The sequence below is a fragment of the Polistes fuscatus genome, unplaced genomic scaffold (assembly GCF_010416935.1).
Source record: "Polistes fuscatus isolate 324 unplaced genomic scaffold, CU_Pfus_HIC Scaffold18, whole genome shotgun sequence".
Taxonomy (NCBI): domain Eukaryota; kingdom Metazoa; phylum Arthropoda; class Insecta; order Hymenoptera; family Vespidae; genus Polistes; species Polistes fuscatus.
Window position 1 is genome coordinate 3,964,730 of NW_025113086.1, and position 22,230 is coordinate 3,986,959.

The window sequence follows — 22,230 nt, forward strand, 5'->3', positions numbered from 1 at the left end:
TCCTATGGGAACGATTCGCGGAAAATAATGAGAGATTGATGCCGATGCGATGCGGGGGATCATCAAGTACACGATCAAATATCTATTCAACGATGGACTGTTCGGCTTCTTCCTCAATTCGATTATATTGAACAATAGATTGATCAAGATATGTCGCGAATTGGACGCTTTGGGTTTCGATCCGAACGTCTTTAGTAATTTCAACTTGTCGAGGAGAGACTACGACAAGGATAACGTGTAAGCGAATTAATTAATAATTCAAATTCAAGTAATAATAATAATAATGGGGCAATTCATAGAATGGTAAATTAGAAAGGCAAATTAGAAAATAATATATTGTAGGATAAAAAATGATCATTGATATACGTTATGACATTGGTGCCATGGAAATTTAACAAAAGTTCTTCCTTCATTGACAGTCTATTAGAAAAAAGAAATAGAGGGAAAATGAGAAAAAAACAGATGGGAAAAAGTAAAGAAGATCTTTGTCGCGATTTCATGATAGAGATGATCTTAGGAAGTATGATAGCATCGGTAGCATCCACCCATTCGCGGCACGGAAGTGTTTGTAAAAGAGCAGCTACTTATGATTCTCCTAGCAACGAAAAAATCGATCGGACCGTAAGTATTGAATCGTCGTTGCAGACTCCGAAGAATTCACAACACATCTTCGCATCGTGCAACGAGGACTCGCGTCAATTGAAAAATTCTTCCAACTTGCTAGATAAAAAAGAATGTAATGAAAAAGAATGTAATGAAAGATGGTCCAAAGGGGCCAGCTTAGGAGGAGTAGCTTCTTTGCTTAAAGATTCTACGTGGAATTGTCGTGGTCGTCGTCGTCGTCGTCGCCCTCGCATGGTCTTGTTGAAACCAAAGATAAGAAGACGACCTCGATTATCTTTGCCTTTTAAAGCCGACCTAATGACAAGGGAGATTTTCAGGCTCGATCCGATCTTTCATGAATCGTCGTGTCTCTTGAATGTTTGCTTTTGCCTAAACGCCGTCAATCGAAAAATATTCAACAAAAGTAGTAGCCTGGAACTACGTTTGATTTTAGACATTCGTAGAGATTACGTCAACTTCAAATTGACCGGTAGAAGAAGTCACGAGACGAGATCCTGTCTAATCTTTAACAACCGCCGAATTCGAGTACCGATGCGCGAGCCTGACGACAAAGATGTCATTCTCAAAACGAATAGGAGTCCAGAAGAAAATCTTCTCGAAGAAAGAAGAAAGCAATCGTTGGTAGAAAATATCGATCGAATAAGCGATCATTTGTCGCCGAGGTGTTTGTCCTGTCGAGCAGAAAAACGACTCGAAGAAATTTTATTCGCCCAATCACCGCGGATTAACAAGGATTCGAGTATTTTCGAGGAGAAAAACTGTTCATCGTCAAATATTTCCAAAAACAAAGATCAAATCTTGAATTCGACGAAGGAAGTAAGAAAAGGGCAGCAGACCAGCGAGGTTCCAAAGATTACCAAAGACGTTTGCAGTCAAAATTATTGCAACTTAGAAACCGAAAAGATCATTCGCGTAGTTGGTACCGAAGAAAATGAAGAAATCGTTAACAACGTGGACAGTAGTTTAACGATTAAGAAAATCTTTTCTAAAGAAGAAGTAAACTTTGATTGCGACTCAAAGTGTTCTTGCTGTTCCAAAGTTTCTTCTTTTCTTTTCGCGGGAAGACAAAATGAGGAGAATGTTGCATCTAATGTCATCTTGATAAACGAAGAAAAACTCGAAGAAGCGCAAAATGCATCGATAATTGCATCCGCGATGATGGGTGTTTCTTTGCTCGATATTTCAGAGAAGAAAGATTATCAAGTCCCATGCCCGATGTCGAGAAAAAACCATCGTAGGGCAAATTCGACGAGCATTATTGTTCAAATATCACGTTCGAAGAAACAGTTAAAAAAGGAGAAATTCCCCTTTGAAATACTTTCGAAAAAAGAGTCAAAGCGTTTACTTTTACCAACTGATTGCGAGAAACGATTTCACGAGCGAAAATATAAAAATCCTTGCTCGAGCGTTTGCACCTGTGGTACTTGGACAAGTTCTTCTAATCGAATGCAAGAAAATCTTTCGTCGAGAATACAAAGTAACGTAGGCTCAAATTCGATTTTAAAGAGTTTTTGCGAATCCTTTTATCTCAGTGGCATAAGATCCATTCGCAGACTGAGAAACGTTGTCCGTTTAAATTTACGGAAATTTATGCGGAGAGGTAACCAACGCGAGACTATTGATAGAAGATTATCCGACGAGAAAAACTTGATTTATGTTAAAAGAGAATACAAGGAGGAAAAGAAAGGAAGGGCAAACGATTTCAATGGCCCAACTCGTCGCGATAACTATTTTCCTTACGATCCTTGCGATCGATGCTCAAAAGAATGCAAGAATAATTATCTACCCATTAGTGCTCGGGGATCGATTAAGAGATCTAAATCTCCTTCCCGATGCTTTTTTTAAATGAAAAGCAACTACGGAGAAGATCCTAGAAGAATGGTCGATCTATCGAGTACCATGAGAAATGAGGATAAATTTATCGACGATCTCGGCCTAGATTTTCGATCAAAGTTGGAGCAATATGTGGCACTTTGCAAGAACATTAAGTATTCTCTAATGGGCAATGTTATAACTGAGGAATAAATTGTAATAGTCGCGCGGCGTGATTCGCGAGAAGGATCTTAAAAAAGGCGACGACGAGGGCGACGACGATAGTGAAATTCGAGTTATTCGGGTCATAGATACTGCCAGTGCGAAGATAAAGAATGACAGAACTACCATTCAGAGAATAGCAGGCAGCCTCTGGAGCAGATCGATATTTCCTGGCAACCGTGGAGAGGGTGCCCACGCCACGGCCGTTTTACCCTCTGTTTGTAACAATGCGAGTCGCCTTCTAACGTCTAGCGATGGATTCGACCCGCCAAAACTCATTTTTTCTTTCTTTCTTTTCGACCTTACTTTCTTCAAATATTATTACATAAAATGAATGTTCGAATAATTGGTTATTCTATATAAATTGGTTATTCTACTAGAATGTGACCAAATAATAAAGACAAATTAGAAAGGAGTATTTGCGTTTAAGAGTTGTCAAATTGGATTCGATTCGGTATTGTATGCGCGAGTTAGGTAACGTATTTGTTTGTCCACGATAAGGAGCAACAGTTACCTGCTCTACTCTTCATAATTAATCACGGCGAATATTGTTTTGCATAATCACTCGGATCGCTTAATCGGAAGCGAACGATTTTTTAACGACAAAGTTCGAAAAAGAAGAAGAAAATTGATTGTAGGTATACGAGTATAGGGTGGGAAAGCCTATCGCTGATAATTGAATCGCTTTACCGCTCAACGTAATTCTATTTAAGATCGTTCATGATAGACAATTACAAAATCTAAATACATATCGAAATGTTGAAGAAACGAATTCGTTGACATTTAATGCCAAGCCCTTGTTAATATCGAATAAGAAGCTAAGGAAAAAATAGAGTTCAATCGGAGTTTGATCCAAGGCACGATCGTTGAACGTCGTTAATACCGTTACTATGGTTGTTTGCGCGTGCCGTTTTGTTGTTGCAAACGGTTTTCCCATGCCAGTGTGGGGGTGGTTGAGAGAGATGGGATGGAAGAAGCTCCGCCTGGCGTGGCCACGAGTGGGGTCGATGGATAAAGCCGATTGGTCAGTGATATCGATGCGTCTAACTTGCCACCCAATGGGAACGACCGACCTCGTCGAGATGCGCTGTTTCAAGTTTATTCCTCGAGGACGACGACGACGACGACAGCGAGGACGACGACGACGACGACGACGACGGCGTCGACGGTGGCAACGGTGGTGGTGGTGGTGCTGGTGGTGGTGGTGGCGGCGGAGTTAGGCAACGTCGACGACGTTCTCCGTCGCGTACCCCGCATCATCCTGCTCTCTACTCGCGCCCATATCTACTTTTCATTATTGGTGAGTTCCCTTATACTTTTTTCTTCTTTTTACAATCACATTTTTGTGCTTTATTTTCTATTACCTAACAGAGATGACGATACAGATTGACGATAGTGATTAGGAATCTTGTCTCTTCTCCGTGTGTTAACGACAAGTGACGAGTGGAGTTATGATCGGTGGTGGTATCTCTAGTGACGTGTTTTCTTTAGTGATTTTGGCAGATTCGTTTTCAGAAAAATATCATCGATCTTTATGTTTGCCCCCTAGGTTTTTCTCTTTTTCTTTCAGTCACTAATATACGGGGGTAAGTGAACATTTCGAGGAACTGTGATAATATTCTTTTCGGTGGAATTGAAGTTTTGTATATCGAGATTGCGGGCCTAGGACGAGACAATGTTCAATTTAGGAAAAATGATTAAAGGAAAATTAGACAAGCTTCAGTTATCGGTATATTAACTTTATACAGTAATCGCTATGATCGAATGATTTTTTCCCGATTGGTCTTTTCGATGAAAGCAGGGGTCGCGAAAGAGGTCGCGAAAGAGGTCGCGAAAGAGATCGATAAAACCGATCAAAGAGAGAAGAAAAGACTCGATGAAGTAGTTATCGACATGGAGGATGCTTAGTGTCCATTTAAGAGTTGTGTCAGCGTTTCCCATCAACGTCGTTCCACCCTAATTCGTTAACACGTGCTGTGCATTTAGTGCCTTTTGTTCGTCACGTGCCGTTTTAATATCCGACTGTCATTTTTTCGCGTTCCTTGCCTTTTATTTCATTTTTTATCTCTTCATCTTGGCTCACCCTTCTAATCTTTATACCTTTGTTTCCAAGATCATTTCTCGATCATTACGTCACGTGACTTTTCCCTCCTCCACCCTCCCCGCCCCTCTCTCTTTTTTCTTTTCACCCTTTGTCAAAAGCAAGACTAGGTAGGCTCGATTTGAAAAAAGTATCCATCGATTTGGAAGGCGCGCGAGCAACCAACCCTTTACGTAATTTATCACGTGGCAATCGATACTTGATTGCTATTCTATACTTATGTTTGAAATTATTTTAAAACATAGAGATCGGATGAAAATAGGACAAACGAAATTCTAAGAATTTAAGTGAGAAATACGAGAAACGTACGGAAGGGCTGTTTTCTGTTTCTCTCTCTCTCTCTCTCTCTCTCTTTTCTTCGGTCCCTTCAAGATAGAGATTCCCCCGAGAGTTCGGGGATTAGGGATGGAGAGACTGCCACTCCAAATAAACATCCCTACACTCCCGTACTTTTCCACCCTTATATCTTTCTCTACTATAATATCGATAGGGCTATACGTAGATAAGAGATTTAATAGGAATACGCATTAAACAGGATATAATCGTTCAAAGTCCTCTTTCCGATCTGTTTTCTTCGAGTAATTATAAAACTGTCGTTCCTTTAATTTGTCAAATATTCTGATTCTTCTTTATTCGACGGATGACATGATTTTTAGTCTGCGACAGCTCGTCGTATCGCAAAAACAAATGATACGTGAATTGGGCCACTGTAGGGAGGGACTGCCGGTAAATATAACAACGCAACGACTGGAAATAGTCCTGGAGCAAGCCCAATAATTGGAAAATGTCTGGATTCGCGGCGGCGGGTCTCGTGGCCTTCGATTCCTTCAAGTCTAAAGCGTCGGAAAAACTTTCTGGGTAATGTCAAATATAATGTTCCTTAAGAAAAATGAATGAAAGTAATCTTACAGCCAAAAATTTCTCGTGTCTTCGATGAAAAAAGAATTCCTTTGAAATATTAACGAAAAATATAATAGATATAGATTTAGAAGGAGCAATGCCGGCTATGAGGAATTCGAGATGCCTCCAGAGGCAAGCAAGGACAACAGAGGTTTCGAGGATGAGCGGGGATACAGCAGACAAGCGTCTTTCGATTCTCTCCCAGAACCAGCAAGACCACCATTACGACATATCGATACTTATTGCAAACCGGAATGCCCCTGTCTGTCCAAGAGATACACCATTGCCGTATTGGCTTGTTTAGGTGAATTACTCATTCTCTTTTTTCGCACGACAGAGGAAACTGACAGAGGAAACTGACAGAGGAAACTGACAGAGAAAAACGATTCGATTTCAGGATTCGTTATTTCCTTTGGTATGAGGTGTAACATGGGAATGGCAAAATTGGTGATGAAAAATACGACCGAGGAAGGTGAACAGATCAAATTTAATTGGACGGTCGCAACGGAAAGTGCCATGGATTCGTCCTTCTTTTGGGGTTATCTCATAACACAAGTGCCGGGTGGATTTCTAGCGTCCCTCTATCCCGCCAATAGAATATTTGGTATGGCTATCGCGATATCTTCCTTCTTGAATCTTCTCGTGCCTGGTGCTCTCAAGGTCGATCCGATCGTCGATATGATCGTCCAAGCTTTGAAAGGTTTCGTCGAGGTATGATTCATTTTTGCAACTCTCATGCCCCTACGCGTATGTACCTACTAAACCTACATATTATCAATTAGATACTTAATAAACCTACTAGGATATTTTGATTTTGTTTTCAGGGCGTTACATATCCAGCCTGCCATGGTATTTGGAAATTCTGGGCGCCCCCACTCGAAAGATCACGATTGGCTACCTTGGCATTTTGTGGATCGTACGCAGCGATGGTGATAGGAATGCCGCTTTCCGGTTTATTGAGTCATTGGTTCGGCTGGACTGCGTCATTTTATTTTTATGGTATATTTTGTCATTATTTCGTATCGAATCCGAGATCAAGTTTGCAACTTTAACTATTTCTAGGTAAAACAAGAATGTTCACATTTTAGGTATCGCCGGTTTAATTTGGTACTGTTTCTGGCTTTGGCTGGCTTTTGAGAAACCATCGAAGCATCCTTCGATTTCTACGAAAGAGCTTCGATATATCGAGGATTCGTTAGGTCAAGGACAAACCGTAGCACCGATACCTACTTTCTCCACGACTCCATGGAAAAAATTTTTCACATCGATGCCGGTCCACGCGATAATCGTCGCTAACTTTTGCCGATCCTGGAACTTTTATCTCTTGGTCCTTTTTCAAGCCCGCTTCATACACGAGGCCTTCAATATCCCGCTCGTCGAAGTACCTACGAGTTATTATTAACGCTTTTCTCTCTTCTCAAAGTTAACAATTTCCATATTAATTCGCTCGCTTTTATTTCGAGAGAATCTTATTCATTCAGCTTATTTCATCAGCTTATTTCATCAGCTTATTTCATTACAAAGCTTACTTTATACTTGCTATTGTATATCTTTTATTAGCGAATTTCTTGTCTTTCTTTCTTTCTTTCTTTCTTTCGAAAGAACAAATAAACTAATGTAAGATATTATTTTTCATCAGACTGGCATGGTTGGTTCAATTCCGCATTTGATGATGACAGTTATCGTTCCGTGCGGTGGTCTATTGGCGGATTATCTTCGTAGACGTGGCATCATGTCGACGACGAACGTCAGAAAACTCTTTAATTGTGGTGGATTCGGTATGGAGGCGATTTTTTTTTTGGTCGTCGCGAATGCAACCATGCACAAGAATGGCACAGCGGCGAACTTTGCTCTCATTTTTGGTGTCGCCTGCAGTGGTTTTGCCATTTCGGGCTTCAACGTTAATCATTTAGACATCGCACCGAAATACGCGAGCATTCTGATGGGCATGTCTAACGGTATCGGGACGATAGCTGGCCTTTTGGTACCATTTTTCGTCGATAACATTACGAAAAATAAGGTCAGTAAGTTAGATTTCGTTTCGAGTTACGGTCCATGAAGGAAAAACGTTCAATTCACTTCTAAAAATAAACGTTTTAGGCTGCCGAAGAGTGGAGAAACGTCTTTATCATTGCCGCCTGCGTTCACTTTTTTGGCGTAATCTTTTACGCCATATTTTGCTCCGGAGAATTGCAACCCTGGGCCGATTCTACGGCCGAAGAACAGAAAACTTGGAATCCAATGAATGAACTTAGTCAGACAAAACCACCTATACCACCGCCGCCGGCAACAATGCAGTCCGAATTTATTGTGAGTTTTTCATTATTTATTATCATTATTATATTAACATTCAGTTAAATTACTCGCGCTTATAAAGGCATTATTATATTCATATATATATAAATATATATATATATACACGTTAATTCAGAAACAACCGTCCCTCGGAAATGGCACCAACCCAGCCATTACCGATGATTGGAACGATTATTCTCAATCGTCGATTACTGCCGATCATACATACGGTCAACAACAAGAGAAGACACCTGTTATAAGTTACGGATCGACGGAGACAAATAGTAACAATCCCTTCCACTCGACGAATCCCTTTGCCACTGATTTAAACACGACTTTGGTACAGCCACCGGCTAGAGACGATTACGCGCACGACGTTACTCAGAATCAATGGAATTGAAAGATTTATTCGCGTGAGTCGCCATTTCCTGACTAAAGAAGAAGAAATAGGAAAGAATGGGAGGAGGATGGTTTGAGTTGAGCGACAACCCACTCCCAACGTTTATTCTACTCATTTATCGTTCACTGCAATTCTTTCATAAACGCAAACGCGAATCTTATGTTAGATGAGAATGACTGTAACTAATATTTTTGGATTAATTATTAAGAAGTTGTGTGGTATACCTAAAGGAATAGGATACAGAAAACGGCGATGCTCTTTAAAAAAAAAGAAAAGTCTTTGCGTGCGAATAGATTCAAATTTGACCATTTTATAATCAGAATGAGAAACTTCTTACAAGTATTTCGCTATTGCGAATACAAAAAGAAATAATTTATTAAAATAATTGCTCGTGGGGGGGAGACAATATTATTGAAACTTTATTTAGCTTAGGAAGATTTTGCGAAGAGTTTAAGCTGAGTTTAAACTCAAGCACAACGGGTAAGAAATCGTTAATGATAAAAAGAAAGTAAGAAAAGAGAAACAAACATCTCTTTTCGTTAACAATTATTAATGTTATCTACGTATAGGCAAACGCTTTGAGATCAAAGCGAAGACAATAAGAATCTTTTTGCCGACAATAAGCTGATTTTACGACAATAATTAATAGAAAACATACCCTTATAGGTGTGTATGCATTAGTGATTGATTGATTCATTGATTACGCGATAATGACAAAATACATAGATATTCCTAATTCGGCGAAATTTCCAGGGGAAAAAAGAACAACAACAAAATAAAAAAAAGAAAGTCGAAATTTGTTCAACAGTTGCGACTAATGAGACGCAATCGTTGAAACCTTTAGGTATTTATTCATTTTTCTCTCTATCTCTATCTCTCTTTATAAACCGACGAATGAAAATCGTCGTCTCGTGATGGTAGAATTAATAGCAATAAATTAGAAAAAGATTCATTTTTCATCGATATGGATAAATTACAATAAAAGAATCTTCTCGTCTATAATCACGCGAGAAAGTTCAACGCGTGTATCGCAAAGTTCGAATGAAAGTATCCGCAAGAAAGTGATAATAATATTGAAAGTAATAGCGTTATAGTAAGATTAAACGCAATCAAAGTACTATTTAATTCAGATTAATAAAGAAGAAATAATAAAAAGTAACAAAGTGAAACGATGAAAGTTAATTGAAAGTAAACCGATAAAGTTTAATTGTGTAAAATTAAGAAAAATATGTTACATTATACATGGTTTAGATGTATTTCTATTATCTATTGATATTATATATATATATATATGGATATATACATGTTCCCTTCTACGTATATAGATATACACGAGATCTTAATTATAAATGTATATACGCAAGGTGTTTCCTAAGTACCTGTAATGAATTTCTCGCGTAATTTCAATGTAACGTTCGTTCTCGCAAGAGAAACAAAAAATGTTTCTTTTAATCATTTTATTTAACAACATTTTCGGGGATAATTCAAGTTGCAATTTTTATCAATATCAACATTTTTATTCCCCCTCCCCTTTTCTTAAAATAACGTAACTTGTATCGCCTTCCAAATTTACTGCAAGTGTATTATAAAGATACATGTATATACACTTACACGCATACTTAACGTATATACGTATACCCAGCATTGTTAAGATCGTATTTGATCACAAGTTATGAAAGAATAAGAATAAGTACCAGATTATGTGGATAAACAAAAGGATCATCTATTTGCATCGTTTCGCGGGGCGAATCGTAATAATTCACTATATACATATACATATACATATACATATACATATACATATACATATACAGATAGAAATACATGTGTGTTGATAATAAGGAAAAGCGGGAGGTGTGTAAAATATCGAACAACCCCCTTTTCGTTGCTCGAAAATCTAAAAAAATTAGTCAATTTATGCGAGACCTTTTTAAGATGACAGTTGTCTATATAGATATCGATATACGTGTAAATCCAATGAAATGATAAATTCGTATATACACATACATACGCAGGACACACAAACACATAATATATACACGTATATGCATTGTTATTATTATTGTTATTATTATTATTATTGTTCATAAGTCGTATTGGAAAAAAAAGAGTATAAACGAGGGAGTTTATAGAGACAAATAGGCGTCGTTAACAATTGTAATAATTATACCCTAAATGGGGGCAATATACATACGTATGGGCGGGTAATACTCGTGTTAGAAAATCGTGTTAATTAAAATTGACCGGAGCTTTATGACAAACGTTGCATAACCGGAATTAATGTCGTCTGATTCTTCATTTTCGTTAGAATTTTGTTTTAACGCGTACGTACTGTTTTCTACACTTACTCACTTTCAAATGTTTTTTGTCCTAGAGATTAGAAAGATTTATAATTCGTTTTTAATCTCGTTTAGTTTAAAAGTCAAATGTGGTAGAAACATGTATGTAGTTAGGTATTTATATATCGGAAAATATCTCTCTCTCTCTCTCTCCCTCTCTCTCTCTCTTCCTCTCTCTCTCTCTCTCTCTCTCCAGAGTGGGAGGGAGGAAAAAAGCAAATGTAGAATATGTTTGATATCTATCCGACTATTCGGTCGATGTAATAATTAATATCTGTATGAGATTTGCAATGTGTCGACAATAATGACGAATTTCCTAGTGATACGTTTACACATGTTAATGAACAGAACAACACTTTGAGAGTAGATTAGGATTTATTGTGGGATATTTGTTATTGCTACCTAGGACAATATACCGGGGCATCGGAAAAAAGCGAAAAAGCGAAAAAGCGAAAAAGCAACAAAGCGGTTACGACTACTCGAATCGTTCCTTTCTTGCATCTATTAAATCCTTAAGTGTTAATTAAGTCGTCGATTTAATTTGATCAAGCATACGTTATTTTTTGACAACGATTGAATGATTTTAATGAAATATGTCTATTTAATGTTATACACATACATTTGATAACTATATCAAATAATTCTACATATATATGGATATCAATCGCGCGTTAAATATACACTTATATAGATATATACATATATACAAACATATATGTATATACGCATATCTCGCTTGGATATGACATTTTTCGACGATAGAGAGACTGTGCTGATAATATTACTATAGGAGCCACGATTACGTCGTCTTTTCTCTGACAATAATATTTAATAATAAAATGCTAGATATCTTTTTTTTTATCTTTCGAGATTTTATTCGAAAGAATTTGAAAAAAGTCGTTATGTATCAAATATCAGCTGAAAATGCGATACGTTTTCCTTCCCAACACGATTCGCTGCTATTGTTTCGCGTTAACAAATTTGTTCTGTAATCGCAAATATGTAGATCGTAATCGTGGCAAGAAAAATTGCAGTAACATTATTTCGTTAAGAGTGTACTATATGTAATATTCACCATTATACATTGGAGTAGTAACCGGCCTAAAGTTAACACGCGGTTTCATCTTTGATGAAATATGGGGCAATAGTAATGGGGATTGAGATTGGGGAAAAAAATATAATGAATTCATTCTATAATGTAACATTGATTGTAAGAGAATTATTATACGAAATATCTAGGATAAGTTCTAATGCTGTTCGAACAATAATACTGATGCATTAATATATGCATACAAATAAGTACATAGATAATACAAATATAGCTCGAAAAATGATAGTCAAAATGATGACGATGATAATAATTAAACGTGTGACAATATACTTACATTTATTATATACTACATATATTATAAATACGGAGTGTACCGATGCAGAAGAGCTCGCAATACGCTCAACTTATAAACGCTCAAGTAGGAAAGCATTTCGAATAAATTCAAATAGATTCAAATAGAATAATAAATGTTTATTCTAAAGAGATATGTATATTTTCCAAAAAAATATGTTTCATTATGTTCCACTAGATATAAATATATAATTGTAATATACGTAAGTCGACGTTAATTCATTAATCTTTATTTTTCTGCCCTACTGTCATCGATACACTCGGTAGAGAACGCTTTATAATAATAAGCTTTACATAAACATAAGTACCTACGTATACATGATATAATACTTGTATGTACGTATATATAGAAATCAATTTTTGACATATAATTCTACATATGTTTATGTACATCACTTTGAAATCAGTAGCAAAGAAGAGAGCGCAATAGATATTATTTTCATCTTGTGAACGTATACGATTGCGAACTGAAAGATTGGAGTTGATTTACATCTGATATACTATATAAGTAATCAAAGTAAATGGAAAACGAAAGAATTTGGATGTGAAACAAAAAAAAGAGAAATGAAAAAATGGCTATACGTGATAAAGATCGAAGACATAGCTAATAATTGTCGATACTTATCAAAATATTTAATAATAATAATAATAATGATGATAATGATGATAATGAAAGTAATAAAATTAGTTATAGGGGATGATAATAATTAATATACTCGTATGCCATTGTCGGAAAAGCAGGTTGCACAAGCGTTTATCTAACAATAAGTACATATAGCTGAATTTGATTATTGTTATTATTATTATTATTACTATAATAGACAATAACGTGGACAAAATTTAAGTGCAAATAAAAGTAATACATTTTACCGACAATAAGATGACAAATGGAAAATAATTCTCTTTCGTCGTGCGATCGTCTTCTCACAATCGATAAATGTTATCCTTCTCGATGCACATATATATATATATGTTTATAATTCAATCGATGCTTTTCTTCAAAAGAAAATAATTTCTCGAGCTTTGTTGATCGTCCTTTTTTATATCTACTTTTTTTCTCCTTCCAAGTTATTTCATGTACGTTTAGGAGGAAATTTTCTGTATGGTCAAAATTTTTTTACGTTTATTTTTACGTTTTTATCTACCACGATTTGGACGATCGCACGCAACGAGATAGATAAGCATATTAATTGCGATGAAATGATTATAATTGATGGCTTTCGATAGTTCGCCGTTAGTAATATGTAGTATGTATATATATATATATATATGTATGTATTAACTTTTTGGCGTCCGCACGTATGACCAAAATTCTTTCGTCTGACACTGGTATTCATCTGAACACGACACCCAAGATGGGCTTTCCGGATGGCATAGCGTTAAATCTCGATTGATTACGAAGTAAGAAGAAAAGAAAAGAAAGATACACAGATATATGTATGTAGGCTAATAAAAAAACGTACAGATTCACGAAGAAACGCAACGCAACGCAACGCAACGCAACGCAAACGCACTCGTATAGATAACAGTCACGATCTCTCATTGTTATGTCGTATTTCTGTTTTTTCGTGAAAGTTTAAAATTATAAGCCTCCGCGCTAGAAGCGACGAGTCTCATCAGAAAAGAGAGAGAGCGTTTTGCGTCACGCGAACCGTTTTGTCATTTCGTCTGTTTCCTGTCCCGAGAAGTACTAGCTAGACCGTTTCCTATGCGATTTAAACGTTGCGTTGGGTACGAACGTTCCATTCCGTTCGATGATAATGTTGTATATCCGCTTAGTCAGTTTGTAGCTTCTGCCATATTTTTGTATTAAATTAACATCGACAAGATTCATTTTATAATAATGAAAGAATAAGGAATTTCCATTTCAGATGGAGAAATTAACGTCAAATATGTATATAGACAAATTTCATTTGAATTAGTAAACGAAGAAGACCGAGGAAGGCGCTTCCTTCCTAGTCTTTATACATTAACTCGATCTAACGAGGTTACTTGAATCTGTGTCTGTGTTTTTAAATCGATCCTAAATTCATTCTAATGTCACGAATAGCATCGTTCACTTCTATTATTTCCACGTTCCATAAAACGTTCGTGACAAAATCTTCATTTTTCTCGGACAATAAATATCTATGTATAAATTGTTATTTAATAATACATTTAATACGTTTCACGTTTATTATGTAGAAAGATACTTGTCTTAGGCTAAAAAGTACATCTTAAGCTGTTACGTTCTTAAGCGTTCGCAAAATTGATTCGATCGATTACTTCTCGTTATATCCCCGGTACCGTGAGATATGTACATGTATATCGTAATTAAAACAAAACACGCTGCTATTGACGATTATTGACAATTAAGTGGAAGCCGTTCTTTTTCAAATTTCTTAAGTATTCAGCTCGATAATGTCCTTTAGATAGCCGACGATTGATAAATTCCTCTTACTTTAATTCATTATTGCATGTCGCCATGCAAAATCGTCGACGGATCTATTTACAATGCATACATATGTAGTACGTAGTACGTAGAGACTTACAACGGACTCGAGAGAGAGGATGATTAATTCTTATATATATCTTCTTATGTATATGAATGTACGCATGTATGTATGTATGTATGTAATGTGCGTGTGTGTGTGTGTGTGGATGCGTGCGCTCGTATGTATGTGTGTATGTAAGTATACTTATGTACGTTCTACGATTCAACGTTCTAATTAGAAAAAGAAAAAAGAAAAGAAAAGAACGTAAGAACGTTCGAATAATCACCGAGTTCGAAATAATAAAGAACATTTTCGCGTTTAAATTTCTCGTATGACGTTTAAGGAGATCATTCGTTTTCGATGTAGCTTCCTCTTCCTGTTCCTCTTTCCTTTTTAGTTGCCACTCGAAACGTGGAAAAAAAGTATTACGTACTAATGCACATTTATGGTAGTTGGCACAAAAAGTTCAGGATTAAGGACTATTTATTTGAACGTCAAATAATAAATGCCAAAGGGGATACTTCATTTGAATAGTTTCAACAGAATTGTTATACTCCAAGAAAGATTAGCCAAGAAATAGCAGTTTTATCGAAATGAAAACGATCTCGTTATACGTTATTATAATTCGTATTGTTTCTCACCAATCGTCTATAAAATAAAGATTGACTCGATTGATAATTATGTTGAAAATAACTGAAATGTATAATATATTTGAAATAAATTCGACTTAAAAATCGTTTAATTAAAATTGGAACAACAAGATGGATTTTCTGTAACGGAAAGGAAGAGTAAAGAGTAAAAGAGTAAAAGAGGAGTAGGGGAAAGTGAGTTCTCCACGTGTTCGCCGGTGGAACGCGAGCTCATTCGAGTTCGTTCCTCTGTAAGTTCTTCATTGCAGTGCTTTCGGCCACTCGGAGGCCCAGCACGCATGTTTTTTACACTTTGTTCATTGCGCATTTTATTTCTCTTCAGTGAGAGAGAGCTCTCTCACAACAAAAGTTCCCTTACTTTCTAATATTTATTTTTTCCCCATATCCTTCCTTTTTTATTATCACCGCCGAACGTGCTAGCTTAGTTAACATTTTGCAAAAACATTTTGTTCGATCTTAATAGTGTTTCGATCTTCTACGTGCCTGAATGTTATATTACGAATACGAATCAGAGGAGTGTGGGATATGGCGATCAATTTCGAGAGATATCTTTTTTTTCTCCTCCTCTTCTGCTCGATCTTTGTCCATCAACGTGAGTAAAATCAGACACTATTCATTAATTTAACTGACCACGAATGAATATACATATATCGTTCGAGATCGATGCCAGAAAGATTTTCACTAACCGGACGGACTGACTGACAGGACGGGCAGACCATTACTATTCATCTCAAGTTGAACGCACAGTCAAAAACGCCAAAGTGAAAACTAATTTGAAAATCGATTATTCGTTAACGAGTAATTATTCGTTAACATTTATCTCTATAAAAATGAACCTTAAAAAGAGATTACATAAATAATAATATTATTACATTTGAATTGGCATCGTGGAAGAAGCTTCGAAAAAACAACATATGATACAATTTAGGTTACAAACACCTTGCAACACATAATTAGTTGGGATAAAAATCTTATAAAGAAAGTAAAAAGTGACCGCCGGTCGATAGTAATCGCGACGGCTCGACCTTCACCCACTTGCCTCGTTTCTCTTTTTCTTTTTCATCTAACATAACGTTAATGCAACGATCCGATAATAATGAACTATTCAAGCAAGAGCCATGTAATAGTAATATTAATAGTAATAGTAATAGTAATAGATATGCTGTTTATTGGATAATAAATATGTATTTGAACTCGTCTTTTTAGCGATTCATGCTCTCTATCTCTTTATTATTTTTCATTTCGTTCGCAGATAACGTAAGCGCACAGAATAAAACCCTGAAGGATCTTTTCAACAGTACATCGTGCGCTAAACCACCTTTCGAGTGTCCACATCCTCAAATCGAATTTTATTTGTACACGAGGTAAACTTGCTCAACCGTTTAGGCGATCAAGATTTTTCTGCGTCTTTTGAATTATTTTCTCTAGCGACCTTTGCAAACGTTTAATAACTATGAAGGAACTTTTAGTACATATCGAAAGCCTCGAGATAAAAGATACTTTCCTTTTCAAGATCACGACCATTTCTCATCTCTCGTATCGAAAGTGGTGTGTCCTCCTTTCGTTGCGTACCTTTCTCTCCGACGTCTATGCATGTAGATACGAATGGAGATTTACCATTGAGTAATATACCTGTCTCTCAAATACCTTGACTATGGTGAGCTTTTTAATGAATAATCGTAAATGAATTTATCGGAAAATTTGCAGAGACACGCAAAAAAATCCTTTACTCTTGGACGTCCGAAGCTTCGAGTCGCTCTACTATTCCAGATTCAACAAATCCAATCCAACCAAGATCATTATTCACGGCTTTGGTGGCGGTAGAAACTTGGCACCTAGTACGGATCTAAGACGTGGTAAATAATTCATATCTCGCGCGTTGGAAAGGAATATGTGTATGAATTCAATGAAACTCTTCTCATTTCTAGCGTACTTCAGTCGAGGCGATTACAATATCGTTATTGTCGATTACGGCACGTTGGTACGCGAGCCTTGTCTCTCTCAGATACAATGGGGACCGGATTTCTGTTCGCGATGTATCGCGCAATTGGTTAAGTACTTGAGGGATCATCCTCGAGGAACAAGGGTGGACAATATTCATGTTCTTGGATATAGCGTTGGTGCTCATATCGCTGGACTGATAGCCAATTATTTGCCTGACGATAAACTCGGCAGAATAACGGGTAAATTTTCGACCTACTTTCGATTTATTATCGATTATTATCGATTATTATCGATTTTATAGATACTACCACTAAATATTTATTTACATATCTTTTGCACTCCTCTGTTAATTAAGCGTTTGCGCTACGAATACCTCTGCTAACTCTGTTCTGTATATTCGTTTTACTTTCGGTCATTTTGTGGAAATTACTTTCGAAAAAAAGAGAAAGAGAGATTCACTAGAGCTTTCCTATCTGTTGGTATAAACGCGGCAGCCAGCGTCAACTTTCACTGGGACTTAATCTAGCACACTATTGTCGCATCATTCATTTATTTGAGAAAGTCTCATTACTAAACGATAACTTATTTAATGTTTGGTCAAGTTTCGGGCTCGGGAAAAAAGAAATCAAAGTCGAAACTGTTTGTGTACTTTTGGATTTCCGATCCGATTAGGCCTCGACCCGACGATATTTTTCTACATGAACGGCAATCGTTCGATGGATTTAGACGAGACAGACGCCCATTTCGTCGACGTTATACATACCGGCGCGGGAATTTTAGGCCAGTGGGGGCCGAACGGGCACGCGGATTTTTATGTCAATGGCGGATCGAGTCAACCCGGATGCGCGACCTCTTCTCTACTCCGTGAGTACGATCGCCAAACTTATTTTCTTTATAATTCGAACTAAGTAATGTACAATGTGAATTATAATGAATTGTCTTGAATTGTCTTGAATTGTAACAAGTTTTCCTTTGAATTATCTATCGAATCTCAAAGTTTTCCCTTTTAGAAACTCTCTCTTGCGACCACACAAAAGTAACGCCGTATTACATAGAGTCGATCACGACGAAAAAAGGATTCTGGGCAGCACCCTGCGGCAATCTCTTCTCTTATCTGATCGGCTGGTGCAATCCACCGTTGGAGAACTACATTCTCATGGGAGAGGACGCGCCACATACGTTAGTTTTCAATATCAAATGTTCAATATCATATATATAACATCTATTGTGAGATAGATGACACAACAATTCTCGATGAATAATTTATTATTTTGTTTCATCGATTGCATTCGTATAAAGAGCACGAGGCATCTTCTATCTGTCAACAAACGCACACAGACCGTACGCCCGAGGACTTCCCGTAAAAAAGCAGCAACAGATAAATCGGAGGCGATCGTCTTACCGCCAGTATTAAGCTTGCTTAAGCAGCTCATCAATATAATTATAGAATAGAAAATCTATGAATTAATTAAAGAGACCTAATCACATCTTTTATTCATACATACTAAGCCGATCGATCATGATTTTTATTCATTTTTCAATGAAAATGAAATGCAAGCAAGTAGAAAGAAAAATAATCCACGTAATCGACACGCTTTCATGTTGCTTATAGTTTCATTATTTTTTTATTATTTTTCTATCATTTTTCTGCGAGAGGAAACGATACGAATAAAATTTATCCTCATTTTTTAGGCTCCTCCAATCTGTGAATACGAATTATTGCAACATTATAAAAGCCATATGAATATGTTGCTTTTGAATTATGTAATATTCGGCGTATCAATTTCGTTCCTCTGTAAATAAGGTTATACGATTAAGCAACTTTACAAATTTACACATGTATGTATGTACATATATATATATATATGTATGTGGGTGCTGGGAGTTTATTGGATTTCTCATAAAAAAAAATTCGCTTACCTTATCTGTCAACGTTTCTCGTTGCCAGAGAACGTGCTCATACGATTTTATGTTAACAACAATATTTATTATATAATAATTAAGGACATAATAATAACTTCTATGGATTTACATTGTCGCGCTAAACCTTAATATGTATGTATAATATGTAATGGAATGATTACAAGTTCCCGATACAATCATCGTATCAAGCTTACTTCGTTTACGGGTTTCTTCTCTCCTCTCCTCCCTTTACCTTTTCTCCTATCCGCTCTTTCACTGTCTTTACATTTCTTTTTCTTTTTTCAAAATTTTATTTGCACGAGATAATCATGTATATAAACGAGTTTCAACAGTTTCTCTTTCACACACGCACACACACTCTTTCTCCCTCATTCTCTCACTCTCTCCCTTTTTCTCGCTACTTCGAGGAAGATATATATATATATATTTTTTTTTTTTTTCTTTTCAGACGAGACGCTTCATAAGATGCATGTCGCCAGGATCGCCATTTTATCTCTTCTTTCCTTTATTAGTATTATTATTATTAATATTATTATTATTATTATTATTATTATTATTATTATTATTATTGTTTTATTCCTTACACGAATATGAGAAGGCGTTTAAAAGTCTACGTTGGAAAAAAGAAGTTGATCGTGTGGACAAAATCAAACATCGTCTCCTTAAAAGCAGGCAACTTGTTATTTCAATATAATAGTTTTTTCACTTTATGATCATTCGTTTAATTTCGATATTAATTAGATAAGAACGAAAGATATACATTGCCACTGTCGTGAAAACTAATCACAAAATCAACAAACTTCACCTGCAATACGTACTCCTTCTTTTTCTTTTTTCTTTGTTTTTAATCACATGGCGACAATTAGAGATATTGAAAGATTTGAATTCGCGTCATGTGAACGGTGACATCGAAGGGTTGCGATAATGGAGCGACCACGCAATGCATAAAGAATGCGCTAAAATCATTTGGAAAGGAAGGAAAGACGGCTGCTATTCGTTCATTGCATAACTAATATGTATGTCCGCGCCATCGTTGTTGTGAATTATAGGGGTAACAGGTGCGTACGCTTTTATTTAAAATCGCTTTTCTCTTTTCCTTCAATTTGATATCCGACATTACGTCGCGCATTACTAAAAAGTACGCACGCGGAAAAATTGCAATTGTGAAATTTTCTCTCTTTCTCTTTCTCTCTCGAGAGATTTTCGAAATAAAAGGGAAAGGCTGTAATGAAGATAATAATAAACTGTCACCGCGTGTGAGCCACAACTTCCGACCTACGTATACTGCACACTATGCTTATCGTAATTTCGAATATTACCAAAATCTAGCTTTTAAACATGCGTCAAACATCTATGTTTCTATGCATGTATGCATGTACATATATATGCGTATTCGTGCAGTTATCGATCTATCAATTCGATATCTACTCTCTCGTACAATTGACAAAATAAAGACTAATTAAAAGAAAACATGAAGTAAACGAAGAAGAAGAAATAATGGACTCTCCGAGGAATTCTTTCGTAGCTGTTTTTGATCAAATATCAATCGATGTCATCGTTCAACTCACGACACTATTCTAACAGTGTTAAACTTACGAACTCGCCTTAAAGAATTTGTTATTTCATTTAAGTACAATGCTGCACAGTTAATAAGAACGAGTACTTTATTTGAAACGCACTAGCGAGATAATTGGTCCTGAATGAAAAACGATAGAACCAAACAACGGTTTTCACTTATGTTCATTTTGTTAATAAGAGGGTGGCGGCGGCGGCGGAGGAGTAGCGAATTTCTATTTTGTTCTTCTTATTTTCTTTACATTCTTTAATTGTTTTTTCTTCCTTTTACTTTCTCCTCTTCCGTAAGATTTTATTACGATATCGTTTTAAGACGGATATTACAGCGATACGATTCTACTATAATAATTCGTAAAATATTTTCAAATATTCTTAAATTTATAGGATATAGGTTACTTCCCGTCTCTCTACCCCTCGCGTTCTCTTTTTTATCCCATTTTTGTCCACGTCAGGGTTGCGTCAGGATCTTCACCAGTTTTTTCTCAAGTTTTCTCAATTATTTGACAATTGCCTTCGCCCTTTTATCATCCCCGTTGCTTTCACGTCCAGATTTTAGATCGAGATCATTCACGTACGACGTACAGTAGGATAGGCCCGTTTGTTGTAATTTCTTTTTTTTTTTGTAAAACAATAACAACAATATCTGCAGTTGTAACTTGTGGTATTTATATATACATATATGTGCGTAATATACACACGTATGTACGTATACATATGCGCGCCCACGATCGCGTGTATGTTTATACAACACATAGAAACATCTGTAATTTGTTATATTTTTGTCTGTAATTAATTATTTGCCCATTCGACATAGAAATAATAGAGAATCGTAAGCGTTATTTATTGTTTATTTGTCGCGTATGTACGAGTAAGCGAGCGAGCGAGCGAGCGCGTGTGCTACTTATACGTATGTATATTTGTTACATATATATGTAGATATGTAATATAGAGGGTGTACTGGATGAGTAGGACAACCGGCTGATGCAAGAGTGATGCATTTGAGGTACCGTTTCCGAAAAAATCGTCTTTGAAAATGTCTTATTTGTTATAAAGATTTGTCTTCGTCTACGCATTCGTATACATTGCCATCTACTACGTTTTAACATAGACATTTCTCTTAGGTTTAGTATCGTCGCCATCTAGATAAAAAGGTGATACGGCGGACGGAGCTAAGATTTTCAAATACGATATTTTTCAAAGCGGGAGCTCAAATTAAAACACGTTACTTTTTTGTAAGACTCGCGAGGATCGATCGCACTTTATTTCTCTTTGTCGTAAGTATTTATAGGATAGATGACGAATCTATAGTGACAATGAAACTTTTCGAGTTGAATGGCTTTTACGACGACATCAAGCTTGCTCAAGTGTAATATAAAAAGAGAGACGAACAAACGATCAGAAAGTTTTTCTCTTTGTCGAGCAAGCTTATTGTTAGACCGAGTACGGATGCAAATTCATTATATTCTTCCGAAATATACTAGCGTGGAAAAGAATAAAGAACGAACAGTCCATTGTTAGACGCGAGCGGATAAAGACAAAATTATTAGAGCACACGCGACTTCCATTATT

At 36.4% G+C, this 22,230-nt stretch overlaps 2 protein-coding genes across 6 annotated transcripts; both read left to right on the top strand.

The window, feature by feature from the left end:
* The first annotated feature begins 3,807 nt into the window (after positions 1-3,807).
* Positions 3,808-11,134, top strand: LOC122515450 (vesicular glutamate transporter 1). 4 transcript variants are annotated; one of them, XM_043632819.1, is made up of 9 exons: positions 3,808-3,958; positions 5,473-5,617; positions 5,743-5,963; positions 6,057-6,370; positions 6,484-6,658; positions 6,748-7,040; positions 7,299-7,679; positions 7,760-7,969; positions 8,091-11,134. In XM_043632819.1, exons 2-9 carry the CDS (start codon positions 5,544-5,546, stop codon positions 8,352-8,354), a joined length of 1,932 nt encoding a protein of 643 aa, XP_043488754.1. In that variant the 5' UTR covers positions 3,808-3,958; positions 5,473-5,543; the 3' UTR covers positions 8,355-11,134. The 4 variants fall into 4 exon arrangements, with proteins under 4 accessions (XP_043488754.1, XP_043488752.1, XP_043488751.1 ...); XM_043632817.1 differs by having other exon boundaries at positions 3,811-3,958; positions 5,416-5,617; positions 5,737-5,963; XM_043632816.1 differs by having other exon boundaries at positions 3,811-3,958; positions 5,737-5,963.
* Positions 11,135-11,388: 254 nt separating this feature from the next.
* LOC122515456 (pancreatic lipase-related protein 2) lies at positions 11,389-18,724 on the top strand. Of its 2 annotated transcripts, none has more exons than XM_043632828.1 (7): positions 11,389-15,811; positions 16,472-16,583; positions 16,927-17,075; positions 17,148-17,402; positions 17,836-18,027; positions 18,174-18,342; positions 18,463-18,724. In XM_043632828.1, exons 1-7 carry the CDS (start codon positions 15,745-15,747, stop codon positions 18,575-18,577), a joined length of 1,059 nt encoding a protein of 352 aa, XP_043488763.1. In that variant the 5' UTR covers positions 11,389-15,744; the 3' UTR covers positions 18,578-18,724. The 2 variants fall into 2 exon arrangements, with proteins under 2 accessions (XP_043488763.1, XP_043488764.1); XM_043632829.1 differs by having other exon boundaries at positions 17,890-18,027.
* Positions 18,725-22,230: the final 3,506 nt, after the last annotated feature.